General features: G+C 32.1%; 1 protein-coding gene across 1 annotated transcript in view; it reads right to left on the reverse strand.

Annotated features, from left to right (window-relative positions):
* Positions 1-25,683, reverse strand: part of LOC139491937 (uncharacterized) — a 219,071-nt gene that overhangs the window by 129,622 nt on the left and 63,766 nt on the right. Inside the window, exons 2-9 of the mRNA XM_071279883.1 lie at positions 13,882-14,025; positions 12,209-12,364; positions 7,782-7,937; positions 7,341-7,496; positions 7,065-7,220; positions 5,716-5,871; positions 4,017-4,160; positions 2,234-2,377 (exon numbers count right to left, since the gene is read on the reverse strand). Of these exons, the coding sequence (XP_071135984.1) occupies positions 2,234-2,377; positions 4,017-4,160; positions 5,716-5,871; positions 7,065-7,220; positions 7,341-7,496; positions 7,782-7,937; positions 12,209-12,364; positions 13,882-13,966 (1,153 nt within the window). The 5' untranslated portion in view covers positions 13,967-14,025. The remainder of the gene's footprint in view (positions 1-2,233; positions 2,378-4,016; positions 4,161-5,715; positions 5,872-7,064; positions 7,221-7,340; positions 7,497-7,781; positions 7,938-12,208; positions 12,365-13,881; positions 14,026-25,683) is intronic.

Genomic DNA, 25,683 nt, shown 5'->3' on the forward strand with positions numbered 1-25,683 from the left:
AGTACTGTAAACAACTTTTTCTCAACATTACTGAAAATGATATAAAAATGTATGTACTGAATAGTGATGTTTCCTAAAAGTACTGTTTATATAGCGGCATTTGATGTACTGTTTAGTAATGTTTCCTAAAAGTACTGTTTATATAGCGGCATTTAATGTACTGTTTAGTGATGTTTCCTAATAGTACTGTTTATATAGCGGCATTTAATGTACTGTTTAGTAATGTTTCCTAAAAGTACTGTTTATATAGCGGCATTTAATGTACTGATTAGTAATGTTTCCTAAAAGTACTGTTTTTATAGCGGCATTTAATGTACATGTAAACGCTAGTCAAATTGTTGGTAGTGTATGGGTGGGTTTACAATTTTAGCCTTGAGGACTGATATGTAGATTTTATTGTGTTTCAAATCTTTCTACCTTGAATTTTCTCTGTTTTATATTGTTTTTGTAAAACAAATTAAATAACAAAATAATTTAGGGTTCAATTCATCTTTCAATGATTATTACACCTCTATTACAAACACAATTGACAATTTTGATCATTTTGTCTTTTTGTAGAATTTTATTTCTGGATTTTTTACTATTTATTCTAAACCTTCAAACATCAATAAAGAAAACTAAAGGTTGAAATTTATCATTTAAAAGCATTTTCACCAAAATCGGGTTATTTGACACCTATGTTCACTTTATCCATTATAAAGATCGCTGCGAATAAAAAGATAAACAAAAAGGTCTGAAAAAGGTCAGAGTTGGTTGAGAGTAATTCAGTTAATCATATATTTCAAAACAACCAGGCGCTCAATAGAACAAATATCTTTTATGTCCATCAACTTCAAACGAAGTAGAAAATAAGGGTCCTTTACCAATGGATTGTTTTGCTTTTCGTTTTAGAGGATATGTTTTCCTATGGTAATGTTTGTGAAATGTATTTTGTGTTTGTTTATATAATTTGTCACAAACTTAGTGTTAAGAGTTGATATAGCAATAAATATTTGAATTGAATTGAATTGAAATATAGATTTCACATTCATATAGTAAACAAACAAAATTTTCTGATAATATCCTTTTCAAAGGTAGTACGTTCAAATATATGTGACGTATAAAATTTTCTGACGTCAGACACGCGAATCAATGCATGTGTTTGTAGATTGATGTTTTTGTGTTCTGTTTAATTTTCCTTTTAAAATTGTTACACGATGATGGCTGCTGTACCCATATTTTGATCATTTTATTTATTATGTCTGTTTAGTTCACGCATCATTGTAAATATAACAGAAGTTGAAAAGACTTTCATCAAAGTGAGAGGGTTAGCGCTATACAATCAAGTTTCATCCACCATTTTCTACATTTGAAAATGCCTGTACCAAGTCAGGAATATGACAGTTCTTGTCCATTCGTTTTTGACGTGTTTTGTTATTTGATTTTGCCATGAGATTATGAACTTTCCGATTGGATTTTCCTCTAAGTTCAGTATTTTTGTGATTTTACTTTTTATACATACATAATTTAATCTTATAAAGCTGAATATTCAAAACAAGTGTAGACTCTTTACCAATGCTGATGAAACCATTTTACATTTTATTTGTTGTATAATACATTGACACCAAAAAGAAAGCCTCTTATAGTCAAATAAATGAATGTACGTGTTTGTATAAGAAAAAGAAGGCCAGAAAACAACTATTGATTTGAAAAATTTAATTAATAACCTACACATTTACGTTCTTGACGAAAATTCATACTAAATGCAATTTGAACACTGTCGAGGCGTTAATATAAATATTTAAAATGAAAAATGTGAATACAAGTATAGGCAATAAAGATTAAATCTAGATGGTTAAGAGCAAAACTGCATAATAAGCAGTTTTTTGATTTCTGAAAAAAGACAATGAATTCCTAATAGTTTTTTGACAATGACAGAATGATTTTTAAGCTAAAATTTGCTTTTTATCCTTATTTTCTGTTTTATCTACAGCTGCCTGTTCGTTGTGGATCCCCTCAATACAATTATAAATCTATAAGAAACATTAAGTTTACTATTTTACAACATTTAGTTTACTATTTTACAACATTTAGTTTATTAGTTTACAACATTTAGTTTATTATTTTACAACGCAACGTTTATTAAACATTTAGTTAATTATTTTTCACCATTTAGGTTTTTTTTTTACATTAAAGTACAAAACGTTTTGAAATATAGTTTAAAATTAAATCAATAAACAAACAGGAACTCTACCTGACACACATTGCCCACCAGGGGTAGAAAAATTATGATCATAGAATCCAGTATAACAGGTACAAACTCCACTCTTACAAACTGCATTAGGTACACATTCTGTGGGATCATTATCCCTAGTACATGTTACACCCGACTCTTTCTCTGCAAAAATATGTTTAAATAATTTCAAAAATCAGTTGTAAAATAAAGTATCTAACAGTGATAATTATGTATCAATTGCAATAATCAGTTTTCAATTTAACACATATTTCCGAGAAAAAATATGGTATTGAGAACCGACCTTTTCACTTATCCAATACTCTGATTTAAACATTAACATGCTAATTTACATCATTCAAAGTCAACCCATCTTCATATTTACTTAACTTACCATAATGCAGTGTACTTAATAGGGAAAGTATCAAATGCCAATTGTCAACTCTTTTTTTACCAGTGAGTTTGAAATGAAGACCGTCTAAGCTTGAGACATGCATGCTGGTAGGTCCACAAACCAACAACGTGGTAAAATCATACATTTTGTACAAAATTAAGTTTAAAAAAAATTAAGTTATTAGAAGACATTTTTTTTAGGAATAAACTGCAAAACTAAACAATAAACTACAAAAAGGATATGTCTATCTCGAGAAGGTAAGACAATAACAATCAAAACCAAGGAGTACAGAAAGACTCATAAAACCAAAAGACATTTACATCAACAGTTACAAATGATAAATAAGAAACAACACGAACTCCACTAAAAACCTTGAGTGAAATCAGGTGCTCCGGAAGGGTAAGCGTTTCCTGCACCTTATACGTCACCCGTCGTGTTATTTCTTTGTTCAGTTCGGTAATGATGGAAGGTTATTATGACTGAGGAAGAATATCAGATATGATTTCTGAAACACGTTTGTCATAATGGTCTATCAGCTCATGATGGGGACCGTAAAATTTCTTTAGTGATGACCTTAATTTGATTGATTCATAGCCCTGTCTTAGCAACTTTTGAGAAAGCAGTATTCTTCGTTCAACAAAATCAACGTACTTTGAGCTAGCTCTGAAGTAACGTATCAATTGAGACACATATACTCCATATGCCAGTGGCGCTGGGATGCTGCTACACAGAAATGGAAAGTTGACTAGAGGAAAATTCAAATCATCGCGTTTGTCATAAATTTTGGTATTTAACCTACCATCAGTAGTCATTTCAAAAAATTTCTAAATATGAAGCAGATTTATCTGTGTCGGTAGCTAGTATCTATTAGGATATATTAAATGTAAGTGATCACTGAATTTATTATCAATAAGAGACAGTACATCATCAATATACCGAAAGGTGAAATTAAAAGACTGGGCTAATTTCTTTTCGCCTTTCTGTACAAGTCCTTGGATAAATTCTGCTTTATAGGAATACAAATGCGCAATTGGTACCCATTGGAAATATTGGAATACCAAATTCAACAAAATATGTTGTCAATTAAAAAGTAAACAATGATCATCATCTCTGTGCTTCAGTTTTTTTACGAATTATAATATAGCTTTGCATTTATTCTCTCTAGATTTCTTTATAAACTATCATACAGCTAGGTTTCTAATATACTCCGTCAAAGTTGACCTAAGTCATATTTTGCTATAGTTTAGGGCCTATTTTGCTTTCCTTATGTGTTGACAAATTTTACATCCTGCTTTTAAAAATTTGAGGGATTGATTGTTCCTGATAAAGGTAAATCCTAAAAAGTATGGACTGATAACATCTGACATGAATGAAGTATTCATGTCATTTTTATTTATCTTAATAACAAACCTGGTATACACTGTCCACCACCTGTATCAAAATGGTTGTCATAGTAACCAGAACTACAGGTACAGACTCCACCTTGACATACAGCATTAGGTACACATTCTGTACGTTGGTTTGCTAGGGTACATGGAACTCCCGACTCTTTCTCTACAAACATATTTTAATCATTTCAGTAATAACAGTAGAAGAATACAGTATTTAATGATATTTTTATGTAATATTCAGACATACAGCATTATGCACTTATTAGCCATTAGTTTGTTGGATTGAGTACATTCTTTAACCTCTTTTTTTTTAACAAAATTAATTATAATAGAATCCAGACTTAAAATGATTTACCGGCACTAAGTTTCTAGTTATATAATAATTATGAGTCATTTGTTCAAGAGTAAAATGAATTGCAATTTTGTTTCTACTCCTGGCTTAAAACAAAAGGGAGACAAACACAATTTATAGTTTTGATGTACGTATAAAATATAAGCTTTTTTACTTCAAGAAGTCATGACGAACATACTGTTAGGGATTCTAGGCATTGCAAAGAAAATAACAACAATCAAATATCTGAACTTCATTAAGTCATTGTGGTTGGCCCTTCTCATGACTTTTTGGTATTGAACTTTTGTATGTTTTGTTAATTGACTCCTATTTTATATATTAATTATCATTATCAATGTAGACCAAAGGACATAATTACATATGGAAAGTTGATAATTAAGTAGCAGGTGTACCACTTCAAAATTTGTTATATTTTTCCGTTCAGTTTAAATGTTAAAAATAAATCCATGACCCGTTGATTACACAAAACTAGAACCAAAAGATAACTTTAGTTGTAAAATGACTAAGTTCTCAAGTCCCGAAAAATGGGGAAAAGAGGCTTCTTCTTTCAAAAACTGACAAATTAACAACAAGAACAAAACTAATTCCAGAGTCATAAATTTGTGTATTCCTTTGCGGAACTGAAATAACCAATACATTGTCAATATTATATACATTGTCCAAAACCGTCATCACAAATGAAGTGACATTTAATAACTTGTACGAGGTTCTTTTGTACATGCATGTTATCACTTGTATTTCTCAATTAAACAAGTTATAACATGTATAATATTTCTGCTCATGTTATAGCATATACAAATTTGCAACATCATATACATTTAGCCAGGACAACTAACCAAAAGTGTTAATGTGTGTGGATTACAGAAACTTATCCTTTCTGAGATCAATATTTTTCTGTCAGCTGTGCCATTCCAGTGTCTGTTATTATTGTATATTATTATTGAAAGAATACAGATTTCAATTTAATAGATGATTTACTTCCGACAAATTCCACATCAGATATATGGTTGCACAAATATTTCAATGACAGATGAATAAAAGTTAACAAATAATATCTAGAAAGCTATTTGGAAAGGATAACGACAATTAGAATGTTACATTAACTAAAGGTAATTTTTATCAGTTTCTAGTGAAGTACAAAACAAACTGATTTCACAGAGAATCAGATTGTTTTAAAATCACCCTCTTAAGTAACAAGTTCCAGAAGTGAATGAAATATTTTATACTTAATATTTTGTTCTAAATAACATACAATCTATCTTAAAAGTCGATGCTTTCACCGTATTTCTAAAGAAATTATTCATTGAAGTTGAATTTCCTTGCTTTACAATTTAACCTGAGGATGGTGAGCTGAAATTATACAAACCTGGGGCACATTGTCCACCATTGCCATCAAAATTATCATCAAAATAACCAGTATTACAGGTACAAATAAGTCCGGATTCTCCACTCTTACAAACAGCATAAGGTACACACTCTGTAGCATCATTATCCCTGGTACATGTTACACCTGACTGTAGTTCTAAATCAACAGTATATTACAATACAGCAAATCAATGCAAGTAACTTGAAATCTGGTTTCCACAATAATAAATAATCAGTTAGTAGTGTTTAAGAAGAGTCAAAGAAGATGTACAGTGAACTTCAAATTTCACATAAAAATACTTGTTATTAAACTATTAAGACTAAAATACAATTTTTGGCACCTTTCTTAAAAATTAATAAAGCTAAGACCCCTTAAAAAAGATTATTTGTATTTAAATGTGAATTTGGGTAAATGTTACAATAATTTTATAGTTGTTGGAATAATTAACATTTGTTTTTATACTGATGAATCATACATCAAAATCTTTTTTGTTATTAAACATGTTGGATTATAGGTGGAGAAAAAGTTTTCCTAAAGATTTTATGTCTAAAAATTGCACAAAATCATTATATTTTGACAAAACCCCTAAACAGGAGCTGGTGTATTTTTCATTAAGGCTTTTGAAAAGACCCATTAACCAACCTATTGTGACCTTTTATGTGTTTTATGAAGGAAAAAAAAATTATATTTTGATATCTTATGCTATTTAATGCAATAAGTGATCAATCTCCTCTATTGAATCATGTGTATTTAGCTACTGATAACAAGAAAAACTAAAAGAAGCTAACATGGTTGTGTTTGTCAACTTGATAACTATATACTATTGTCTCTATAGTAATACAAGTGGCCACACACAATCATTTGAAATATTCCTATCTCTATATAATACAAATGATTGGATGAATTCAATTTAACAGTTTGCATAAAATTAAAACACTCACTTTATTCCCACCACAGAAAAAAGATGTTGAATAATTCTCACAAGTGACGAGTCATCCTTGTTAAGAGACTGACCAATCTAAAGCCATTCCTTAAATAGTATATCCCACACATTTTGGCCAGATGCGCTAACAAAAAGTACTTAATCATAAATTATCAAAGCATGAGCTTTCATTTACCAATTATAAAAACGTTCATGATTATTTAATATATTAGCATTAGTTTCGTAATTAGACACCATAAAATTATCCTTTTTCTATTAATAACTGTACACATCATTGGAACTGGATATAGATAAGTGACACAACTGCAAAGTTGAGACAAATATAGAAATGGTTATGGTCTCACCATCATACAGAAAAATATCTAACACATCTTTTATCCCTACTAATACATTGAAGACTACATACCTAGTGTACAGGTTCCACCAGAATCAGCAAAGTTACTGTCGTAATAGCCATTCGAACAGGCACATTTTAATTCTGATCCATCGTTCTGACATACAGCATTAGGCATACACTCAGCTTGGTCATTTTCCTGAGTACATTTTTCACTTAAAGCTATTTCTGAAACATAAAGCATATTCTAATATCATTTTCAAGTTTTGTACTTTAAATGTTTAACTTATTTCATACCTTTTTGAGAATATGTTGAAAAAAGTTTTAATTTTACAAAATTATACAAACCTGCAGTACATTGTCCCCCAGTGGCACTAAAGTTGTCATCAAAGTAACCAGTATTACAGGTACACTTCAGTCCAGATCCTCCACTCTTACATTCGGCATTCGGTACACATTCAGTAGCATCATTATCCCTGGTACATGTCACTCCAGACTGTAGTTCTGCAATAGGAAAAGAAAAGAAAAAATATTTTCAAAATAATCTGCTACCAAGAAAGAAACATATATATTTCAATTGGATAAACTTTTTTTCAGTATAGACCTGCAATTTTAATAGCTTGGCATTGATTTAAAATCTGGTATATAAATAAAATTGATATTCATGGACAAAATAAAAAAAACTCCTTTGACATATTCATAAAATCAAGCGCATTTTTGAGTAATAAATACTAAGTTTAGTATTATTGTAATCTATCATACATTGTTACTACATCTTTAAGGACAAACCTGGTACACAAGTTCCAACAGAAGGGTTTACATCATTATCATAGTATCCAATAGAACATTGACACCTGAGGTCTGATCCTACACTCAAACAGGTTGAGAAAGGTACACATTCATCTGCAGATCCTGACACTGTACATATTCCTCCCAATGCTATCTCTGAAAACAGTCAAGTAAATGTTTCTACATTTTCTAAATAAAGTCTTTTTAGAATAATTTGTATCAACTGTTGTCAATCCTTAAAATAAAGATCTTGATTCAGATATGACATTTACTTACTCTATTTGCTAGTGAAATAAGTTAAATACTGCCAAATCGCTTTTTAATTACAACAGAAATGAATTACCATGTTTCATTGCAGAAAACTGATCTGCACATGATATCAAACTTTCAAACAGTGGTATATGTGTTTACAATTCACATGATGCTTTAGTTGAATGACAGATGAACATAGACATCAGGGGAAACACAGCAGACCCCGCCAGTACTAATACTGAGCAAAAGGCTGAGTCAAAAAATATGTCGAAATTCTATATTAATGTACTTGGTGATTTATAAACAGCCGCTTCTTAAAAAAAAAGTGTTAATTACAAATATGTTTATACTTTGGACTTTCAAAGCCTAAAGAATAGATTGATTTTACACTTTCATAAATGTATTCTCAATTCTCTATCCATTTTCCAAGTTTTCCAAATGAGTTAAATATTAAAAATTTAAGTGCAAAATTGAACTTGTTCTATCATGTGGTACTTCTAAAACCTTGTGTTTAGAACCATTTTACATTGCTGCATTAGCTACAAGAAAGGTGAATGATACCAAAAGAGATATTCAAAGTCATAAGTGGAAAACAAAATGGCATTGACGACGTATAACAAGAGGCTCTCATAAGTCCGAATCGCTCACATGTAACTTTTCCTGAAAATCTTTCATCAATGATTATTTTTGCTTTTCAATCATTATTAATGAGTGTTTTGAAAACTTTATTTGAATATTCATTGTACTTGTCATATTTTTTTCAAAAGCAAAAAGATGCATTTTACCCCAATGTTCCATTATAGCAATAGTAGTTATCTGTCTTGACATGCAAGAAAAAAAATAAAAAATGTATTCTGATTAAATACTCTGAAACTCATTAAGCCCAATTTTGGCTAAACAAAATCAGCAGTTACAGAGCAGATGTAAGGCAAGCAAACTAGATGAACAATGTGTGAAAAATGTCTTTTAAGGCAAATAACTCGTTCAGAGTCATTTGACAATTTTAGTATATAACCTGTTTTGTATATCTTGCTTTGCTGATCATTTTTTGCAAAGAAGGACAGGATTGATACAAATAAATGCAAAAAAACAATCATTGTCAAACTGTTTACCTTTATCTTCAATGATATTCAAGATAATCACAAAAAGTTTTCTTAAAACTACCAATTTAGTGTCAGCAACCAAACAATGGGTTGTTCTGTTTGGCTGAAAATTTCACGGCTGATAGATCGTGACCTATTCAACATATGTTCCCATGTCAGATTTGCTCTGGAGGCTTTAGTTTTTTTAACAGAAGCCAACATCTGCATTTGACCCTTCTCTGCGATCTTTAGCCATGGCAGCCACGTTTGTTGATGGATCAAAATATTGGATACAATCTATATATATATACTAGATACCTTAAAGAACAGTCATTAAATGTTTAGAAGTGTTCAGTACAGTTGTTCCAGGAGAAGATTTTAAAATATAAGATGAACACATTGTGTAAAAAAAGGTGTAATACCACAAATCATGGTACGTCAGTAGGTCTAAAACAATATTCCCTTGAATTTGACAGTTGTAGAAAATAAACCCTGCATTTCAATTCACTTAAATTTTTCTGAGTCATAAACTTGTATGTTGGATGTCTGAAAGCTTTATTCTTTTTTTATTTGATGGTCTTTAAAAACAATTGGAAATTTACTGTTACATACACTACAAACCATTCAAGTCTGAAATGGCCTATATCTGTACTCGACTGTACTGATTTTTACTCGACCAGTCTGAATTGGTCTGACTTTTACTTGACATTACTCGACCCCAGTCTGAACCATACTTGACTGTATTGAATCGTACTTGACCCTTATCTTTGCCGTTGAAAATAGTCTGAACTATTACTCGACCAGTCTGAAACAGTCTTAACCCATTCTCGACTTGTACTCGACTATGTTTCCAGTCTGAACCATACTTAACCAAAGGTCTGAACAGTACTCGACCAGTCTGAACCATACTAGACCAAAAAACTCTACTTTTTAACTGTTAAAATAAATTTCTATTTAATGACATATATAACAACAGCCAACAAAATTTATAAAAAAAATTAACCTTATATTAGAAATATATCTATGATTATATTTAGGATGAAAAAAAATATATTCTATAAAACTTATATCAAAAAGGGATAATATCAAATAAATAAATAAAATTGTTTTTCTGATTAGTGGTGAAATATAAAGAATAACCTCTGCTTGTGGCAAACTCATAAATAAGATCACACCTGGTCAGAGGTATTAAATTCTAAATAACATTGATTCAAAATTGCAACATCCTGTTTAAGTTTAATAACAAGGCCTTTCAAATATACATGTATGTACTAGATAAGTAATACACGAATTTAAGAAAATAGGGCTTTCTTTTTACCTGTAAAACACACATGTATTGAGGTAATTAGAACAGATTAAAGTGCTTTCTGTATCACATGTTAATTTGACAAAAAAAATTACTTAAATTAATTGAAATAAATTTTTACTGTTACTTTGGAATACATTTCTTTTTTTAAAAAGGTTATCAAGGATTGCTATGGAAATTCTATTATGATGATTACATTAAATTCTTAGTTTAATTAAACAAAACAATTAAGCTCTCATTTTTTTTAATTTATTAAGTTCAACTCAACTAAATCTTTACTAGGTTTAAGTTAATGGTGAAAATAGTCCAGTTACCATAAAATACTTCCGAAGTATTCATAAAATTTTGAATAAATATTGAACATATTAGTCATTTGTTAGTCACAATTCATTTTTTTAGATTATGTGATCAGCTTGTTTAATTTATATTTTAAAAGTTGATATATATTTTTACGTAAGTGTTGATTAATATTGTGTTGTCGTTATATTATGATTGATTATTGTGAAATTTTAATTTCAATACTGTATTGAATACATTTTTAATTTCAATTTGTTGTTCAAATTTCATTTTTATTTAAAAAAAATCCTAAATTGATAAAATTCAGTTGAGAGATACAAAGAATAGGTCTAGGTTGGTTAATACTTGGTCGAGTATGGTTCAGACTAGGTCGAGTATGGTTCAGACTAGGTCCAGTACGGTTCAGACTAGGTCGAGTACGGTTCAGACTAGTATAAAATGGTTACGTACTGGTCAAGTACACATTCAGACTGTTAAGTATGGTTCAGACTACAGTCGAGTATTATCAAGTAAATCTCAGACGAATTCAGACTGTCGAGTAAAAATCAGTACAGTCGAGTACAGATATAGGCCATTTCAGACTTTTAATGGTTTGTAGTGATAGTTACCAAAGCAGGTAACCAGTAAATAACAGTGTAAAAATTGGGTTGTTTACTGCCGCTGATGGTAACTTTCTTATATGCAATGAAATGTAGTGTGAAATTTTCACTGTTGCACTGGAAAGGATTAAACTTTATTCATGCAAAGTATTTCTTTGGTTGCAAGAAAGGTAAATACTGTACATTTAAAACAAAATGTCAATTTAACAAAGACTAATAGGGGGAAATCAATGGTGTAATTACACCTTAAAAGGCAATTCATCCTTTAGATTTCATATGAAAATTTTAAACATAAAACTTTGTTGTACATGTAAATCTTACTTTGCTGAATATTTTTGCTGTTTACAGTTTATCTCTATCTTAAATTATATTCAATAATATAACCAAAAACTGCAAAATTTCCTTAAATTACCAATTTAGTGGCGGCAACCCAACAATGGGTGTTTCGGTTCATCTGAAATATGTATGGCTGATAGATCTAGGATCTACATGTATTGAACTTATTTATCCCATGTCAGATTTGCTCTAAATGCTTTAGTTTTTGAGACACAAGCCAAATCTGCATTTGACCCCTAGGTTTTAATTTTAGACATGGCAGCCATGTTTATTGATGGATCAAAAGTTCGGATACAATCTATAAACAAAATACCCTAAGGAACATTTAGTTTCAGAGAAGAAAATTCGTTACATAGTTTACGTCAACAAACGGTATGGTAACATCAAAGCCTAGTTACCTTTTTTATTATTTGCTTCATCTTTGATGGTGTGTCTATGTTAGATTTATTCATTAATCAAGCCTCAGGACAATACAGAGCATGGAAATTGTTATGACACTTAATTAATCTAAATGCAAGTGTACAGAAAATTCAATTTCCACATATATTAACTAACCTGCTTTACATAGACCACCAGGATTATCAAAGTTATCATCATAATAGCCAGAATTACAGGTACACTCTAGACTTGAACTGACAGTTTTACAAACTGCATTAGATACACATTCTGTAGCATCATTATATCTGGTACATGTCACTCCTGTCTCTAATTCTGTTATAGGAAAAATTTATATTCTTTGTAATTTTTCTTACCATATTACTTCAGGCTTTCAAACAAAATGAAAGTATAAGAATCTTTACAAAAATGTATATTCTGTTGAAATTCATTTTTTTAGTTTAATTCCAATTATGTTATACGTGCAGCTAAAACGAACGTATGGTCACCTTTAGCTGCTTAAATCCGCTCCATGTATACTGAATTGTATAGTTTTCTCATTTGCAATAATAATACATCTCCTTAATTATTTAATATTATCAACTTGATAATACTCAAGTATCTTTAAAGCTGTTGCCTTCCATCAACATGGTATTCTCCCTATACCATTTCCAAAGAAATATATAGCTCCTAAATTATCTTATTATCTTGATAAGGCAAAGGATGGTATTCAGTATGGGTTTTATAGTTAGAAGAAAGACATGAAAGAGATAGATCCAGGTGGCTTAAATCATACACTCTTTGGGTTAAACTATAGTAAATTTTACATCTATTTCAATAAATTCTTGTATTATAGAACATAAAAAATCATCAGTTAGCAGCTGCGCCATGAGCGCATGTTAGGCTTGTCGTGTTTTCAAAGAGTAAAGTTCGATTTCTTCTCAATGTCATATCAGAATTTGGGTCCCAACCCTCCCCAAACCTGGGACAGTGGTTAACAGTACAACATAAGAGCAAAACTATAAAAATCAGTTGAAAAAGACATAACTCATCAGATGGATAAACATACAAGTGGACGTGGACGGTTACGTGTACATCCCACTAACAAAAAGACACAAGGTACAGACCTGAGAGTACTCGCAGTTAACTGACATCTGCTTCAAACCCTATGACAACTAATAAAAAAATCATGCATCTAAGAAAAATTTCCAATCTGTACACAGCCAACATCCAATGGATTTCGTTTGAAGACGTCATTAACAGTCAGATGAAAACATGACCTGGTGTTTTAGTTTATGTCCGAGATGTTGACATTTTGACGACAATTGGACGGACGGATAACGGTATACCATAGTAATTACCGTAAACGAGAGTACAAATATTGCCAGAAAGTATACATATGGAATGTGAATATATAGCACTTTAGCACCCCGAGGGTATCACCAGCCCAGAAGTCAGCACTTTTGTGCTGACATGAATTATCATTGATATTATTATATTTATAAATTAACTGTTTACAAAATTTTGAATTTTTGAAATACTAAGGCTTTTCTACCTCAGACATATATTACCTTAGCTGTATTTGGCAAAACTTTTAGGAATTTTGATCCTCAATGCTCTTCAACTTCGTACTTTATTTGGCCTTTTTAACTTTTTTGGATTCGAGCGTCACTGATGAGTCTTTTGTAGACTAAACGCGCGGCTGGCGTATATACAAAATTTAGTCCTGGTATCTATGATGAGTTTATTTAGGAAAATGTCATTATACTTTATCTGTCCACAAAAGCATAAATATTCCACAAAAGCACAAGCACAGGAAAGTATCTACACCATAAAGTTATAAAGATACATACTGTTTCTACAAGTCCCAGCATTGTTGTAGTATCCACTGTTACATGTACATTTGTAGTTACCAGTAACCAGACTACATGTTGACATGGCATCTCTACACTGATCTGATGGTCCAGTACTGCTACATGGTGCATCAACATCTGTTTCTGAAATAAGATAACAAAGACAATAATAGCAACTTTATTGCTTTCAATCTCATGAATATTTTACAATTATATCCCTATGTTGTGAAGTTATGTTTCTATAAAGGAACAGCGTCAAATATATTTGTTCATTCAAGTTTATCCAACTTTCTTTTAAATGTCTACTGCAGAAATTACTACTCGTTCGAGTAATCATTTATTCAAACTACATACTAAGTTCAACTTATACACTTTTAAAACAAGATTTGGACTTTTCAACTAATATGTAATGTAAATATGTTTACATTTGTATCAATGTTCTCTATTGAATCCTTTAAAAATAGTGAAATATTTTAATGCACAGTCAACTCACTATCCAGAAACCAAAATAACAATGACAAAATTTTGCAAGAAAAAGAGGAAAAAAGATTATCTATCTAGTGGTTAAGAACATCAATTTGCACGAGTTCGGCTATTTTTTTATGAATTTGTGTCAAATACCTCTCTAACGATTTCGGTACTTATACATTCTCGGATTTCAAATCATGGAGATGAGCGTTCAAGATGAAGGTAAATCTTAAAAAGCGCTTCGGACGCATGCAATAATTAAACGTGTTGTTTTCAATTTTTGACATCACTGGGTCGATACCTCTGCTGGTGGACTATCAGTCCCCAATGATATCATTAGCTCAGTAGTCAGTACTTCGGAACTGACATAATTTAACAAAATTTCTAAAATTATCCGTCTATAAATTTTGAAATTATGAAGAAACTAAGGTTTCAACTATCTCAGGCAAAGTTGACTTATGATCAATTTGGCTATTTATTTTAGGATTTTTTGTCATATAGCTCTTCAACGGTTTCGGTAATTATACATCCGAAAGCACTTCGGACGCATGGAATTATTAAACGTGTTGTTTTCAGTTTTTTAAACCAGTTATGTGTATCCTGTTGATATGTGATATTTAATGGATTTAATGGAGACCTATATTTTTTTATATGATGCATGGGTCATTATGAAAAATGGAGTGTGAGTTAAGCAAATTCACTACATGTTATTTTTCGTCCTAAAGATATAGGTAAAATGTCAATAAGCATCGTGAAGGTATCTAATCCCTGCTTAAACAAATTGACATGTGTGATTTATCGAATTAACAACCAAAAACAATCCTTTATAAATCTTTAATTGAACTTCAAATTTAGAAGAAACTGTAAAAACTTGAAAAATAAGCAATATTCAACTATTCCTTGATTTATTTTATTTAATTGTTACAAATGTTAAGGAATGTGAATATGGAATACTTCTTTACAAAATTTCTGAAAAAAATTATCAGCAATCATACATTATAATTATTTTTGTTTGAACTTACTGGGTTTTTTTTCTATATTAACCACATTGTGTTTATGAAATTCCCTCTATTTGATCATCCTTCAATTACAATAAGCTCAAATAATTGCGTGTCCAGTATACTTGGAGTTAAAAAATATAAAGTAAGACTCTAAAATATGGTTTAATCTTTATATCAAATACTTCTCTCTAACAGAGGATTTGAGTAAGGATTTTGAGGGTTTAAGTCACTTTTGCCTTAGAAGAAAATCAGCCTTTATATGGTAGCAGCTTAACATAAAAGGACTTAGGTAGTTATTACATAGGATTGAATACATGAGGCAAACAAGAATGTGTCCATCGTACACCAAGATCGCCTTAACACTATCATTTTCTATGTTCAGTGGACTGTGAAATTGGGATCAACACTTTAATTTGGCATTAAAATTAGAAAGATCATATCATAGGTAAAATGTTATCACTTTCAAATCATTTCAACTTCATCAAAAACTACTTTGACCGAAAAATCAAATAAAACTTTCACTTGAAGCAGGACAGACATGTGACAGAACTAACAGACCTACGAACGGACGCAAAGACAGAAAAACATAATACCCCTTAGTGGGGCATAATAATACATTTGTACTTTTATTTTATTTTCTGTATTTCATTAGTTCACAAATAGTAAAATGCTTTCCAGAGCGCAGCTCGATACGACCACTGAGGTTGAACCATGAACAGGAGCAAGTTTGGACACAATATCCAAGCTTCAAGTTGATACTGTCAGAATTTGAATTGTAATCACATTTTTGACAACCTATAGGTTTTTGACACAAAAAAATGCGGAAAAGCATTGTCGGTTATTTTCGACCGGAGGCAGTGTTTGGGAGCGATTTCATGCACGCGAAGCGTTGTTTCCGCATCCTTTACACGTAGATATGCAGAAATAAATAGTTTTCCTTGAAGGCTACGTTAGCTGCAATTCACGCAAAGAAGTAGTAAGTTATACAATTTATTAGAGTTGTCGTGAAACTTCTCGCCATGATTAAAACAAATATTACGACATATGTTAAAAAATAACTTTCTTTCAACAAATGATTTCAGTAAAACACCTACTGTTCAAGCATGAAAACCTTAGAAAGTCATACTGATGAAATAATACAATAGAGAACAATGTGACAATGATTGCGTGTAGTAGTGTCAACCCTGTGATTATGACCCATGTATATAGCAAAATCCTAAATACACCGTTTGGTGGTGCGCCTGTCAGATGCGGAACGTACAGATAAGGTAACAGGTGAATAGTCTATTGGTATCGGTATCGGATTCGACCCGGAACTTGTTAATTATTGGCAATTTTAATTATGTGGAAAACAAAAGGGTCTGGAGTGGTATAATTTTAATCAACACCAATGTTCTATATTAGCTATATATAAAGTTGAATTCTTTGATTTGTCGTTTTTACCCCATGACGGCTGACAAAAAAGACCTCGTTAATTACGTATTATGGAAAGAAACTTTTTTTAAATGAGCTTGAGATTAACATGATTAAAGAAAACTCTTTTAGCAATAAGATCAACTTAAATGATTTTGCATAGTCTAAAATAAATATTGTTTTCTCGCGAAATCATAGCAATATCTCTATGTGTCAGTAGAAACAAACACGCTTATTCTACCTTAAAGGGGGTGGGATGGAAGGGGTTTGACAAGGGGGTAGCAATTACCACTTCTCTTTTTCATCTTCTTCTTCTTTAGGTTTCTAGCGATCCTTCAAGTATAAAAGATTATTCGCCTGGCGTCGACTATAAAATTTATAATTTACACTTTAGCAACAAAAAATCAAAAATAACAAAATCAAAAAATCAACATAACGTATGTACATTTAAAAGGTAAATTGTGATAAAACTTTATACATTCGATAACAGAATAGTTAGGGATAGAATATGGGGATGAGAGCAGATTCTGAGATGATACTCTTGAATCCCTCTACTGTACTGCATGATATTATTTGTTGCGGTAGATGATTCCAATTTATAACAGTTCGTGGATAAAATGAATATTTATAATTGTCTTTAGATGTTTGTATTTGCCTAAATGAGTGTGGATTGCTATGTCTGGTTCTATTGTCTAGTAGGATCAAAATGTAATGTGTAGGGACTGCAACAATTTCATGAATAATTTTATAAAAGAAAACAAGTCTGTATTGTAAACGCCTAATTTCGAGTGGGTACCAATTTAGGTCTGTCATCATTTCAGTTACTGAGATGGTGTTATGGAAGCGGTTGCATGAGAAGCGTGCTGATCTTCTCTGAACTTTTTCAATTTGTAAAATTTGCTGTTTTTGATGTGGGTCCCAAATTGTTGAGCAGTACTCTCATTTTGGTCGGACAAGATATTTATATGCATGAGCTTTAACTTTGTTCGGTGATGCTATTTTTAGGTTTCTACGAATAAATCCAAGGGACTGGTTTGCTTAAGATGTCATGTTATCGATATTTTTGTCCCATTTAAAATTTGATTGAAGAGTTAGGCCTAAATATTTTGTAGAGTCGACTTTTTCTAGAGAGTGATTGTGTAATTTATAAGTGAAGTCTAAAGGTTTGAGTTCTTGAGTTACACTGAGAATGTTGCACTTATCAGGGTGAAAATGCATGAGTCAGTCCTGCTCCCACCTGCCGGCCGCTTCTAAGTCAGACTGTAATTTAAATGCGTCATCTGGTTTTTTAATTTCCTATAGATAATGCTATCATCTGCAAACAATCTTAATGGACTATGTTCAATATATTCTGCCAAATCATTAATAAAGCTTAAGATTAAAAATAAAATTAGACCAAGCACTGTGCCTTGATGTACCCCAGATGATACAGGCATTTAATTTGATGTTCTATTGTTTGTGTTCTGTTTGTTAAGAAATCTTGAATCCAATGATATGCATTACAATTTATACCGTAGTAACCAATTTTATACATGAGGTGGTGGTGTGACACTTTATCGAATGCTTTTGTAAAATCCATTATTATGATGTCTATTTGGATGTTTTTATTATTTGAATTTGCAAGATCTTGAATAAATGATATTACCTGAGTTTCACAGGAGCGGGAGGATCAAAAACCACGTTGTAAGTCATAGAGTATTTTATTTTTTTCCAGATGTTTCATTATGCTACTAGCTACAACATGTTCTAATAGTTTGCAGCAGATGCAAGTCAACGATATTCGGCGATAGTTTTTTATAGGGTCGTGTTTGTCGACTTTTTTGAATGCTGGACATACACTTGCGTGACGCCAGTCGTCTTGTATCTTTCCAGAGTTCAGTAATGTTTGGAATATGATTGATAAGATGGGAGTGATAGATGATTTACACTTCTTCCTTGTATATCAACTTGAGGTATACATTCCTTCACTTTAATCCCTGTTCTCACACCAATACCCCCTTTTTTACTTTTGGTTACTCCCGATTCCCTCATCCTGAACCCCAGGGATCCAGCCCCTGTCCACCGCCTACCTGTTTTCTCTGTTGTGTTTTTTTCGTGGTGCACTTGTGTCACCGTCAAGGTTGTTAAAATTTGTATTTGTTTGTTATCCTTTTTTACGCTACATGTACTTGTATTAATGTAAATACGAATGTGTTGCATGAGTGTCAATGAGACCACTTTTCATATATTGTTTGTTTATATCATATAGTATTTTCAAAAGAGTGTAATCATATTTGTATATAATTTCATGCCCTCAGCCGCTACGTGTTGATTTTTTTCTGTCTGTTTTCTTTGCTTTATCTTTGTCCCGTAAGATTTCAGGTGTACTGTATATGATAATTTCCTTCATTTAACTTTTCTCATGAATAACAAAATGACCGGGTCTGCTAATGATTATAGTATCGATCGACAGAGTGATGAAGAAATGCTAGTTCATTGGGTCATAGATATGGCAAACATCGGTTATGGTCAAACAAAACAGGAACTTCTGTATACTAAAATCTTTAATTCATAAATATATACACAAAAATAACAAAAAAATCTGTGCATGCTTCATTGACCTAAGAAAGGCATTTGCCTCTGTGTGGAGGACAGCCCTTCTTTATAAATTATACAAAATGGGAGTAGGAAAGTCTTTTTACAGAGTAATAAAATAACAATATTCAAATACAAATTCCTCTTTAAAGTATAAAAATCACATTTCTGATTATTTTTACATTACAGGAGGTGTGAAACAAGGGGACTCATTAAGTCCTACTTAGTTTAATAAAACAAAATTAAATGATATCACTAAAGGCTTGGAAAATGACAACTCAAGTCCATTTGAGCTGATAAATAGTAAACTAGGCTCCCTCATGTTTGCTAATGATCTGCTTTTACTCTCAGAATCTAAGGAGGGTCTCCAATATAGGTTAAATAAAGTTTCCATGTTTTGTGAAAACTAGCAGCTTTCTCTAAACATACATAAAACAAAGAGTATGGTCTTTCCAACAACAAAACAAAAGCCTGAAACATCTATACTTGTATATCAAAAAAAAAAATAGAGAATGTTTTAGAATATCCTTACTTATGTCTGCTGATTAAATCAAATGGTAATCTCAGTCATAGTACAGCTGAATTAACAAAAAAGGCAAAAAGTGGTTTTGTTTTCTATTAAAACATATACTAATTGTCTTGGCAGCCTTCCTATCAGAGTGTCAAATTAGTGAGACCTATATTGACTTATAATTTTGAAATATTATATTTAGTGTTATATAGACTCATATATAACATATTTCAAAGCTAAAAAAAAGAGCTTTGGTTTCTGGAAAAAATGTGGACCCATTTAGTTTTATTGACAAGACTCCAATAGAAAACTTGCATCTTGGTTATTGCAAGTTTACCCTTGGCACTAACGAGAGCTCCTTAACTTTTCGTACAAGGAATTTATTGGGAAGACTGCCTATTGAATGTCATATAAAAACCCAAACTTTTATGTATTTAGCAAGGCTTTTCACCTCAAATTTGAATCCCTTATTACATGAATCTTTTCAACTAACTAACACTTTGGATTCTAGTGGGTCCTATTCAGGGTTCACTTTTGCAAAAGATATTCTTTCTGAATCTAACATTGATATAGATAGACGAAAAACCTGTGATCATTTAAAACAATTAAAAAATATTAAAAACTATATTTAACCCCAAATAAACGCACACTACAGCAACCTGTTGATGGATAAGTTGAGATCTATTGATGATAAAAGTAAATTAAATTTGTATAAAGGACTTGATCCAAATCTATTGATAAAACATTACGGCTCTCAAACTCAAACTTTGAATTTAGAAAATTATTTACAATACTTAGAATCAGTGATCATTTATTATTAATTGAAAAAGGAAGACATTTTTAAATTCCTCGAGAAGAAAGACTGCCACAAATGCAAAGTACTAGATGATGAGAAACATTTCTTAATACATTGTTCTCACAATTCAAATATTAGATTAGCATATTTTAATTGCATCAACATAGAAAATAATTCATATGCTAATCTCACTGATAGTTATCAAAAGTACCAGGATTATAATTTTATACGCCAGACGCGCGTTTCGTCTACATAAGACTCATCAGTGACGCTCAGATCCAAATAGTTAAAAAGCCAAACAAATACAAAGTTGAAGAGCATTGAGGACCCAAAATTCCAAAAAGTTGTGCCAAATACGGCTAAGGTAATCTACTCCTGGGGTAAGAAAATCCTTAGTTTTTCGAAAAATTCAAAGTTTTGTAAACAGAAAATTTATAAAAATGACCATATAATTGATATTCATGTCAACACCGAAGTGCTGACTACTGGGCTGGTGATACCCTCGGGGACGAAACGTCCACCAGCAGTGGCATCGACCCAGTGGTGTAAATAGTTATTGACAAAGTTATATATATTACTTAACCCATCAACACCAACACAAGTGAATAAACTCGGATTCTTTAGGATTCTTTATAAAATGGAACTGAGGACAGGAGAACCTTTAATATTTACCTAAATTTGTATATATATATATATATATATTGAGTAATACCACAGTCCCACTAGGCCACGATCACACTACAATCTGTGAAAAAAATGCAAATTTTGATGATCGGAGTAAGGTCGTGTAGATCGTTGTAAGGTCTATTACGGTCTGGGTAAAGTCTTCAAGCGTGGTCAACTTTGAACATGTTCAAAACAATCGTGGTGAGGTCGTGGCGAAATCAGGTCGTAGTAGAAGCGTAGTGAGAGCGTAGTAAGATCGCAAAGGTCGCTGTACAACCGTAGCGAAAGCGTATTTCTATTCGGAGAGACTGCACTACGATCTCACACCGACGTTATTACGACCTCACTACGACCATCACGTTCTCACCGCGACCCTACTACGCTTCCACTACGACTATACCACGCCGTTCACGACTATAGTACGAGTCTAGCACGTCCTTGCCGTCGTCATCACGCTCTGCTTACGACCTTACTACGTTCATACTACGACCATCATTCTCATTGTCATTTTCGCATTTAATATATAACAAATCTCCCCACGATTTGTTTATCTGTATGTAATTAGGACTTCTTGTCCATTTTCTATAACGGCTCAACCATGCTTTTCTTTTTTATATAGATTAGAGACTCACACCACATCTTCCTATATCTATAGACCGTTAGTTTTTCCGTTTGAATGGTTTTACACTAGTATTTTGGGGGCCTTTATAGCTAACTGTTCGGTGTGAGCCAAGGCTCTGTGTTGAAGGCCATACCTTGGCCTATAATGGTTTACTTTTATAAATTGTTACTTGGATGGATAGTTGTCTTATTGGCACTCATACTATGTCTTCCTTATATATTGACACATCTGTGCCATCTCTGCTATCGTTCACTAAGATATCGTCATTTGAGCTTTATGGACCAGCAATAGGTTGTAATTTTGGTTGCATTGGTCGGACCGACAACTCTGCTTGATCTGAATTCGTTACTATCAGAGCCCCCTCTACCTCTACATCAACCCCTACCACCACCCCCACGTGTTCTAGTAGATTTTGGTGGCATGACTGTATTGTTTCCGGGAAATCTACGTATTAATCAGAAATAGAAGGAATGGAACTGTATTGATATGGAACACAATGTTGACGTTATTGCTGAGAACGTAGTAAGATCGCGGTTTGAACGTAGTATAATCGTGGAAAGAACGTGCTATAATCGAAGTAGAAGCGTGGTAAGATCGTGTTGCATTCGGATAACTCGTGGTACATGTATGGTCCTAGTGAGAACGTGATGAGCGTTGAAAGATCTTGAAGTGTAGTGAGTCGCAGAATAGCGCGATGAGAACGTGGTATAATCGTAGCGGGATCGTTGTAGAAGCGTAGTTAGGACGTAGTAGCATCGTGAAAGCAACGAAAATTTACATTTTCATGCCGCTCATACCACGATCTCACCAAGATCGCTGTGAGCGTGGTGTGATCGTGGTCTAGTGGGACTGGGGCTTTACTTAGTTATTGTCTTCATTTGTTTTTGTTGTTGTTATATGTCACAAACTGTAAAGTTATGTATGGCAATAAAACTTTGAATTGAAAAAAATATAAACGGTGAACACAATTTGAGATCATGATTGTCGGAAAACCCCATTTAAAGATAATTTGCCTGGTAAAAATTGGCTATATGCTTTCATAAAACGCCATCCTGAGATTTCTACTCGCACTCTACAGACACTTTGTAAGGAACTCGCACTTATATCTTGGAAAAAAATAAAATGGTGGTTCGAAGATTCTGCAAAGAACCCAACGGACAATTATGAAGGGCGAATAGATATATTGAAAGATGCTTCTTGCATATTTAACTCAGATGAATGTGGGTTTCCGCAAGATCCAAAATCTAGTAAAATTTTTGCTGCTTAAGGCAGTAAGAATGTGTATTCAAAATGTTCAGATGACAAATAACTGTTCTTGCATGTATGAATATAGCAGCATGGTGTCGAGCCATCTGAAGTATTTGCAAGTGAAAAATCAGACCAGGATCGCGGTAATGACGACGATATGAAATATAAAGATACCCAAGTTGATAGTCGTCCAGTTACCAATAATGCCGGGACCTACATTCGAGATCCAGAACCCGTACAAATTGCTGATGAGGCGGAGCGAGATTCCTTTAATGTCATCTGAAATTAGAGACTCTGTCTCATGTGAAACAATGCATACAAGTAGTTGCAGAATTGCCCCCTTGTCTTTATCCAGAAACAGTCTTTAGTTTTTTGTGAGCTTCATGTGGCACAGTCTTTAGTTATTTGTGGGGAAAATTGAAAATTCCCCCATATTTATGAATTAAATCACATAACTCTGAAAAGGTAAATCTAAAATTTATAAAATCAAAAGAGAGTTAATGTCAATAGATTTAAACGATTCATTAAAGATTCTTACAATAAAGTGAAAGTGTTTTTGAGTGATTTTTCGAAAACTGGAAAATCCCCCTTTTTTAATTAAAAAAAAACACAAACTTAAAATCTTAAATTTATAAAAAAAAAATGAAAGGGAGCTCACGTCAACAGATATAAACAATTTACCAAAGTTTCATTCAAATTATTTCAATCGGTTTTGGCGTATTGTCCAATATGTTGACGACATATGCATATCACGTCCCAAAAATGGCGTATAAAAAACAACCAAAAGTTTCATTTTAGTTTAATCAAACAAAATTAAATCTTAAACTCTCTTGCTATTGCGCAAAAGTGTGCAATTGAAGAGTTCCTGCTATTGTGTAATACTGTGCAATAGAAGATTTCTTGCTATTGCGCAATACTGTGAAATTGAAAATTTCTTGCTTTTGTGCAATACTGTGCAATTTAATATTTATTTCTATTGCACAACACTGTGCAATTAAACATTTCTTGCATTGTTCAATACTGTGAAATATATTTTTTTCTTTCTTAAACCAACCACCCTCTCCCCTTACAGTAATAACCCCCAAACATAAATCAGCCTTTGCTTTGTAGTATGGTAACTGGCGGTAGCATTTAGAGAGATTACCAGTTATTGTCTGGAAACTAGAAAAATGCTTGTTTTTGCCCCTTTTTTGTCCCCAATTCCTATGCATTTGGGGCAATTCCATCGAATTCGATCCCACCCTGTCCTTTGTTATAAGGATTTTTGTGGTATAATATAAGGGCGATCCATACACTTACACATAGGTAATTGTCTGGAAACTATTTGGTCCATTTTTGGCCCCTGACACCTAAACTGGTACCATGAAACACAAAATCAATCATAACCTTCCGGTTTTGATATTGAACCTTCTGATAAAATTATATTAAGATTCATTCACTTTAACTGAAGTTATTGTTCGGAAATTAATAGTGTTTTCGAACGACGCCAACGCAGACGCTGACATCAGAGCATTTTACGAACACAAAAAAAACATTGGTGTCGTATAATATTATGATGATAAAGACTAAAACAAAGTAGCTAATCTTATTTAAAAGATACATGTAACATCTTTTTGTTTTGATTGCAATGAACCAAACCTTCGTCACATATAATGACTAATTTTAATGATAATGAATCTATTTGTCAATGTCCTTTTAGATTATGGTCAGTATAAACTACAGAATATAGAAATTGTTAAAGAATTAGAATTAAAGAAAAAATAAGAATAGACAAAATAATCAGCTGCGCCTCGAGCGCATGATACGCCAGTCACATTTTCAAAGAAAAATAACTTATCAATGTCATATCAAAACTTTATCATAAACCGAACGGAGTTTATTTTAATAGATATAAAACAGTCATCAAAATTTAATGAAAACTGCTCATAGCCCTCTTGGGATATTGTTCGAAAACTTGCAAATCGTCCCTTGTTATGAATATAGTCAAAGAAAGCATTTTCTGTGGTTTCTCCTGGGTCAATTTTCTTTTTCATCACCTATTTAACCAAAACAATATATTTTTCGACAACTAAGGGACCGTTCAATATTTATCAGATGGAAAGGCCGGTGCAAAATGGGGCGGGGTAAGCACTTTTTTGTGGAAATATTTGGATGGGCAAGAACTTTTTTTTAAATATTTAGTGGATGGGCCAGAACATATTTTATAGGAAAAATAATGCTATCAATTTTATTGGTTTGTAGGATATTTCTTTTGCGGGCACTCAAAACATATCGCTACAAACTGGTAGCTTGGCTCATTTCTGTCAATTTTAAGGATTTAATTAAGGAATAAAAAACTAGAATTTTCTTTTCAGACCATCTTTTTAATTATTTTGACCTTATAGAATAGCAAATTGTTTAATAGTTTGGTGTATTGCGGTAAAATTTATGGATTTAAGTAATAGGTAAGAAAAAAAGCTCAAATTTTTAGATAAGGCTAAATTCAGATAGTAAGCTTTAAATT

The sequence above is a fragment of the Mytilus edulis genome, chromosome 10, assembly GCF_963676685.1.
Source record: "Mytilus edulis chromosome 10, xbMytEdul2.2, whole genome shotgun sequence".
NCBI lineage: Eukaryota > Metazoa > Mollusca > Bivalvia > Mytilida > Mytilidae > Mytilus > Mytilus edulis.